General features: G+C 51.3%; 1 protein-coding gene across 1 annotated transcript; it reads right to left on the reverse strand.

The window, feature by feature from the left end:
- Positions 1 to 1,027: 1,027 nt before the first annotated feature.
- ZIC2 (Zic family member 2) lies at positions 1,028 to 5,743 on the reverse strand. Its single transcript, XM_069637006.1, has 3 exons — positions 4,116 to 5,743; positions 2,662 to 2,825; positions 1,028 to 2,104 (listed from the first exon to the last, which is right to left on the reverse strand). Exons 1-3 carry the CDS (start codon positions 5,134 to 5,136, stop codon positions 1,886 to 1,888), a joined length of 1,404 nt encoding a protein of 467 aa, XP_069493107.1. The 5' UTR covers positions 5,137 to 5,743; the 3' UTR covers positions 1,028 to 1,885.
- Between the last annotated feature and the right edge of the window lie 1,732 nt (positions 5,744 to 7,475).

Raw genomic sequence — 7,475 nt, forward strand, 5'->3', positions numbered from 1 at the left:
CAGCACAAGCTGCTTCCTACAACGTGATGCTCCTCTACCATGGTGCCTCAGCTACAAGTAGCACCATCCATTGTTCAAATGTAGAGGTTAGGCCAGGGTATTGGCTAACAGCGAAGTTTGCTAGAAGGGAGAACTAGTAGAGTCAGGGTACAGGAGGACCCCCACCGATTCTAGCTGAAGGAAACGATAGGAAGGCATTAGGGTGTGCTCAGAGCCGCAGCTGCATGGCCAGGAAAGAAAAGTCCCGCAAGTGTTTGCCTCCGCCGAGCCGCTCTTCCGAGGACGGCCCTTCCTCGTGCTACTGGCCCTTCCAAGCCAGCAGCACGAGGCCGGACGAAGAGGTTGGTCCCAAAAACAAGAGGATGGAAACTACTAACCAAGAGTAGAACATCACCCTACTATCCATTAAAAACACATGCGACTACACAATTGTGACTTCTGCTGAAACCGCGGTGCTACAAGATCACCGATATAACAATCTTCATTGACCAGTGGGAAATAAGGTTAGTGCTGGGGAAGGAGGGCTTGCAGTACAAAGCGCTGAAAAGCAAAATGGAGGGAACAAATAATGATACATGCAGGGGACACACTAGGTGGCCTGAAAATGAACATCGACGGGAGCAGGCTTGCTGGATGGCGTGTTCCTAGATCGCATACCAATAATCGCGCTCGCAGCACAGGCTTCATAAGAGTCGCACACCAAGAACCGACAATTAAACGTGTTTGGTGGGGCAGATCACCAGATAACGGCGTTAGTCACACAGAGCTGTGGGGCATGGGAAAGAGCGCTTATTTTGTTAAAGTTTAAGACGGTCTTTGGGAAAGGAAAGTAATGCACAGTCGTTGCGTCATTCAAAGCAGGGATAGATTGCGAGGCCTTCTGTAGGTTAAAGGACACACTAAGTTAAGTCGAAAGGCTGCGCTGCTGCAGTGCCATCGCCGTGATTGAACAGCTTAGTGGTCGACCCTAAAGGATAGGCCCCAGCTGTCTAATAGGCGACGACCCCTTCATTAACGCAAGACTACATTTCACACAGTCGCAACACATTTTATTATATTTTCTGTATGCAAGTACTCGCAAAACATCACGAAAAAATCATGAGACCACGGGCATCCTCAAATAAAAAAAAAATCTTCAACAGTTTATGCTCACAATTTTACATATTTATAGTTAAGAAACAATTTTTTTTATAAATAGCGTTTCCTCTGTAGCAAGTTAATACCATAATTTAATTACAAAGGGATAAATATGGTAACGGGTATTTACAGAAGGAAGGGTTGCATTAGGGACAAAAAAAAAAAAGCTAACGGCACAACGTTCATTTCTCACCCCCACAATTCTTCGAAACAGGAACATATGAACTTGCAAAAGCACAAAACCACCACATGGAAACCGGCTAAACAGAAAAAAAATACATTCACAAGTGTGGCCATACAACTGTGTGTTGTACGTTGGGATAAACAGCGTTTAGACTTTGGCACGGTTATTTTCCAGTTCAGAGTTGCATGTTTACAATCAAGTTGCTTTTTAAAAAAAATAAAAAAGGGAACGCACATACACTCACAATAAAAATAAAAAAAACGGAAGTTAGGTCCTCCACTTTTCTGTTTGCTAAAAATTCGGATTAACCGGAAAAGAACCGGCCACCGATGTTTTGGATACATGTCCACAGGTAAGGGAATAAAACCTCTACACCAACAATCCATTTAGAATTAACGTCCACCTATTAAAAGAGTTAATCTATGTACACAGTCCATGGTGGGTGGAGGGCTCGGTAGCCACATCAGCTGGTGCTAGTGTTCATCTGTTTGTGTGGGTTAAAGGCAAGGCCCCTTGTGCCTGGGGGCCCAGTCCATGGGTGGGTACACCCCCCCCCCCATCCCCCTACACGTACCACTCGTTGAAGTTGGATGCGAGGCCCCCGTGGCCTCCAGCACCCCCGCCGGTGCTCACGCTGTGCACTGCGGACACAGCGGCGGGGGACAGGGCGTTGGGGTTTTGTGCTTCGGTGGTGGGGGACACTAGGCCCGGTGGTGTGGACGACTCGTAGCCAGAGCTGGCGGCGGGCGAGGACTCGGAGCCCTGCGGCGAAGATTCGTGCACCTGCAAGAAAACAAATAAGCCCGTGAATTCAACAGCTTTTCGTACCAGTCGGGCGCCCATCCCATGCCAACGCCAAGACCAACATTATTCTAGCAAACCAATGCACAATATCCACAAACCGTCCTCGGAAGAGTGGCAAACCTTTTAATTGCATGAAAGGTTGGCAGTGATACCCAAAAAAAAAAAATACAAAAACAAAAAAAAATACACACAATACAGTTGGAAGGATCAATCTTATTCTCCTATAATGAAAATCAGGGAAAAGGCAAGCAAGTCTGCCCGCGAGCAACGCCGACTTCATCGAGTAGGCCTGAGAAGTGCCACAGAACACAGCTGATCGTAAATTAAACACAATTACACCTCGGAAGAGAAGCCCCAACTTCCTAACAGGCAGCATCGCAGACGGGCCGGCTCTTTGGCCTGCGGTTGCTACAGTCCAATCACACCAGGAGCGCAAGGACCACGCCACGCAGTGTTTCGCGGTCACCAGTTCAGATACATTTAGCGAGGGGGACAGAGCTTCGCCCGTGCCCCAGGAATGAGAGCGGCGTGCTTACCTTCATGTGTTTCCGCAGGGAGCTGGGGTGCGTGTAGGACTTGTCGCACATTTTGCAGAGATATGGCTTGTCCGACGTGTGGACGTGCATATGCTTTTTCCTGTCGCTGCTGTTAGCGAAGCGTCGGTCGCAGCCCTCGAACTCACACTGGAAAGGCTTCTCCCCTACAAAAGGGAAAAACAAGAAACGCGAGTTAAACACATAAAACACCAAGGCCTCTATAAACATATCATCCCACCGCCAGGTCTTGTAAAGGGCCCGCAAGAGTTGTGGTGCACCCGGGAAACAGAAACTAAAACAAGGGCCACAAGCTAATGGTTAGCAGTGCCCGCGATCAGTGCTCTTCATTTAACAAAGAAAACGAACGCTGAAGCAACGCCGGGTTAGAGAATAGGGATTTTATGTTGTACCGCGGGGCCTTCCGTTACACCCCCCTAATAAGTACAATTGATGGCAACCGGTTAGCCACGGCATCTAGTAAATTGCCGATTTACCTCCGCCCCCCCCCCCTCCCCGAAGCTGGTGGGCAAATCTGAGAGTCCACCCCCATTCTTCCCATCACATGTTGCAAAGGTTTTGCTTCCTGGAGCAATTTAGAGGTGTGATAACTCAAACATCTGCCCATTTGGAGAGAAACTACTTAACATTAAATCCCATTAACACCTAAATTGTTTTTTAAAGGCAGCTGTTCAAACAACGATTTACACTCGGACCTAGTTTGCATATAAATTCCTGCTGTAAAACCGTGTTGCTGGTCTCGCATGGCACCAAATAGACGAGAACACCACAGCCTCATTCTATGCGCAAATGGCGAGATAGGGGCATTTTGTATACACTTCAGCAACGTTAACGGCCAATTCACAGAGCATTTTACCAATGGCGTTTTGCCATTAGAAAACACTTCCGACTTGTTGGGGCCTAATTCACAGGTTAACGGTATACATGAATGGGTTACACCGTGGCAATCGGCTAACATCGACTTTCCACGGGCAACACATAAGCGTAGGCTTCTTTATTCCGTTTTATAAAAGTGCAAAGTAGATGGGGCCCCGGTAAAATCACCGAAAACCTCAATCACAACGTTTAAAAAAATACGTCTAGCATAAGAACACACAAATCATTCATGCATTGACGAAACCAGCACAAGCAAATACATATCAATAGAATAACGAGGGAACGATTTCACCAACCGCAGAGGAAATACATTTAAGAGAGGTCCAATGAGTAAACAAATCCATAAGAGCCTGCAGACCACAGATAGCCCGCCCAAATGCAAGAAAAAAAAAACAGCTGAAAAACCCGAACAACGCAAACACCCACCCCGTGAAATGGAAGAGAAGACAGCCTGACCGAAGCAAACACCGCGAGAAATGGCCTTTCCAAAAAAGGTCGCAGAATCCCCCCATGACATTTCCCAGCAAAAGCGAACATGCGGAGGGCGGGCGGGCGCTCACCTGTGTGCGTCCTCTTGTGGATCTTGAGGTTCTCGGAGCGGGCGAACACTTTGCCGCATCCCGGGAAGGGGCAGGGGAAGGGCTTCTCGCCCGTGTGCACCCGGATGTGGTTGACCAGCTTGTACTTGGCCTTGAAGGGCTTGCCCTCCCGCGGGCACTCCTCCCAGAAGCAGACGTGGTTGCTCTGCTCGGGCCCCCCCACGTGCTCCACGGAGACGTGGGTCACCAGCTCGTGCATGGTGCTGAAAGTCTTGTTGCAGCTCTTCTTGGCGCTGCCCAGCTGCTCGGGGTCCACCCATTTGCAGATGAGCTCCTGCTTGATGCACTGCTGCCGCATGTAGCGGAAGAAAGCCCCCGGGTGGTGATGGTGGTGGGCTGCGTGAGCGGCCATGTTCATGCCCATGTTCATGGGGCCATACTGGTTGTGAAGCTGGTAGGGGTCCCCGCGGGGGCTGGCCACCTGGCGCGGGTGGTACTGCTCCGAGGACCGGCCGTACAGATCCGCGGGCAGCCCTAGGCGGTGGTGCGGGTGGTGGTGCATGGGCACTCCCTGCTGCTCGGGGTGCATGGCCGGGAAGAGCAGATGACCTTGCGCCTCCGAGTGCGGGTGGTGCAGAGCACCCTGGCTGGCGAATAGTCCGTGGTGCTGGTGGTGGTGGCTGCCATTGCCACTGGGCGACGCCGTCTCGCCGAAGCCCCGGCTCCGGAAGAATAAGTCCCGCGTCGAGTTGAAAGGAGTCCCAGAGTAGGAGGTGGCGGCCGGGCCCGGATAGCCCCCGCCGGGCGCGCCCTGGGCGCTGAAGGCAGAACTCTGGCCCGGGGACAGGTCGTGGGCGCCGCCGCCACCCGGATTTAGCTTGAAGGCGCCCATGTGCGCAGAGTCCACGAAACCGCCCAGGCTGAGCTCTCGCTCCTGCATCTCGGCGGCGGCGGCTGCTGCTGCGGCGGCGGCAGCAGAGTGGTGCCGGGCGAAGGAGCCCACCCCGAGGGCGGGGAACTGTGGCCCGGCGTCCAGGAGCATGGCAGGGGCGCGCTGACCACCTGCTGCGGGGCGGTGGGGGTGGGTGGCCGGGGGTCGGCTCCGCTCCTCCGGCACAAGATGAAATCCCAATTAACAACCAGCCTCCGGCTGCTGGGCTCGCTGCTCCCCGGCCGGGCTCATGGTGCGGGCGCAGCTGGTGTCCGGGGCGGGCGTCAGCTCCGAACTGGCTGCTCAGCGCGGGCGGTGCACGGTGTCCGCAGAAGCCTCCTCGCTGCTTTGCTTTAAGTTGTGTTGGGAGGTGGCGAAGGGAAGGAGGGGGAGGGCGAGCAGGAAAGGGGAGGGGGCACTCAAAACGGAAAGAAAACAACAACAACCACCACCACCAAGACGAGGTGGGTGGGGGGCAGCGCTCGGCCCCTCTGGCCCCCTGTTTACTCTGGTTGGAGTGTCCGTTCTTTTGTCGCCTCTTTTTCTGTTTTCGGTGTTGCTGCTGTTGTTGCCGCTCTGTCCCCCGGACCCCGCGCCTCGCTCTTGCACACTCTCTCTCGGCTGCTCTGGCGGCCTCCCTCCCTACGCCCCCTTTAACAGCGGCGGCGGCGGCTCTCCAGGCGCGCTCCCATTGGTCGGCGCGACGCCCGTGCGTCCCGGCCTGCCCCTGCGCCGCAGAGAGAGTTTGGCGCGGCCGGCCTGCGCGCGCAGACCCCCTCCCCCCATAGAAACGTGAGGGGGGAAACCAGGGGTGCTACCCACAAACAAGCCAGGGCGGTTTCTGGGGATATTTCGGGGGGGTGTTGGGTCATGCGGGAAAAATCCCCCCTAACCCCCGTAGCAAATCTCCTAAATGAACTGAGTCGAGGCAGGGGGGCGGGGGGAGCACGAGTCTTTTTCGCCAAATTTACCGTTAGGGCATGGGTCCGTGTTTTTTTAACCGCGGGCGCAGGTAACTCAAATTTGCACCGGTCTGGAGGCTGTGCCCTGTGGATATGCATGTTTTAGTGACCTAATATTGGTAAACGTTGATTGTATGCAAACATGGGCTACGCCTACGTTGCACGATTGCCGGAGCAACACTGGGTTAATACGCGCTCCCTTCAATGTATATTGGGACTGAACCCAGTGCTCGACTCGCGGCTTCAAGTTGCTAAGAAATACACGGGATTCCGAACACCGGGGCGTTTGGGGACGGGGGGCAGCGAATAAAAGCGGACCGACTCTTCTGTTGCTCGCTGATAAACGTTCACAATTAACGTGGGTCAACGAGGTGCCAGAGGGCGCTGGTTTTCGGTGCAATTATTTGGTGCTCGTTGCGAAATCGGTGAAAAGAGACCGATACCCCGTCCCCATTATTGCTTTCATTCGCAGAGCTAAGACAAAAATAAGCAAAGACCAGCTGCTTATGTTAAGATTCTAAATATTTCTGTCATTTAACACAAATGAAAACCACCCCGTCTTCTACTCAGAATTTAAATGTATATTTTCCAGAATAATACGATTTCTAAACACTTACTGTCGCTTCCTCTTTCTCTCGCGTACATGTCCTTGCTACAATAACTGTACTGTTTGAGTTTAACCGGTTGCCAACTTTTATTGGCACATGGAGGACGTATTTAAATAGATGCTATTTGATATGTTCCGCATTTATTTAGATATACCTTTTAAATCCTCTTTCTCTCTCTACATACACGGTGCGGCTGTAGATGAAACGAAGGTGTGTGGGAATATATTCATTTATGCATATATGATACATAAGCGTTTTATAAATATATGGGTTTGTCTATGTATACATATGTGTTCTTGTAGAACACCTCATTCCAGATTCCTCTCGCTTCTAAGCACTTTAATAACAACTCGTGTTATTATTACCCACCTGAAGAGTATTCGATTTTTCGAACCCAGAATAATAAAGGGCTGAGCCATCCCTGCCATGGTAGACTGGCCTCGTGTCTAAGGAGAGAGAGAAGGTGTGTGGGTGCTAGAAAATATCATTCAAAGCATACACACTATATATGTAGGTTGGCTTTCGCACTAATATATGCATGTCTCATTATATATATATATCTACACACGCACACACAGGTTTATCAGAGAAATGCTACCACGTGACAATGCCCGTTTTTACAAAACGTTTATCTGATTGTAAAACGCTTTTGTAAATCAGGCCCCTAGATGTGTATATATGTGTGTTTTAAACTCCCAAATGAGCACATGTGTGCGCCTACTAGCACATTTACATACAGTATTAATGGAGTGGTGTCAGTGTGTTTGTCAGAGAGAGAAAGCCTAATTTACAAAAGCCTTTAACAATGGCGCAGCCCTACTGAAAACGCCCTGGGAGTGCCTGTGGATTTTCTAACCATATAATGTAACATTCGGGCCAC

The sequence above is a fragment of the Ambystoma mexicanum genome, chromosome 7p (assembly GCF_040938575.1).
Source record: "Ambystoma mexicanum isolate Mex_15411 chromosome 7p, UKY_AmexF1_1, whole genome shotgun sequence".
Taxonomy (NCBI): Eukaryota; Metazoa; Chordata; class Amphibia; order Caudata; family Ambystomatidae; genus Ambystoma; species Ambystoma mexicanum.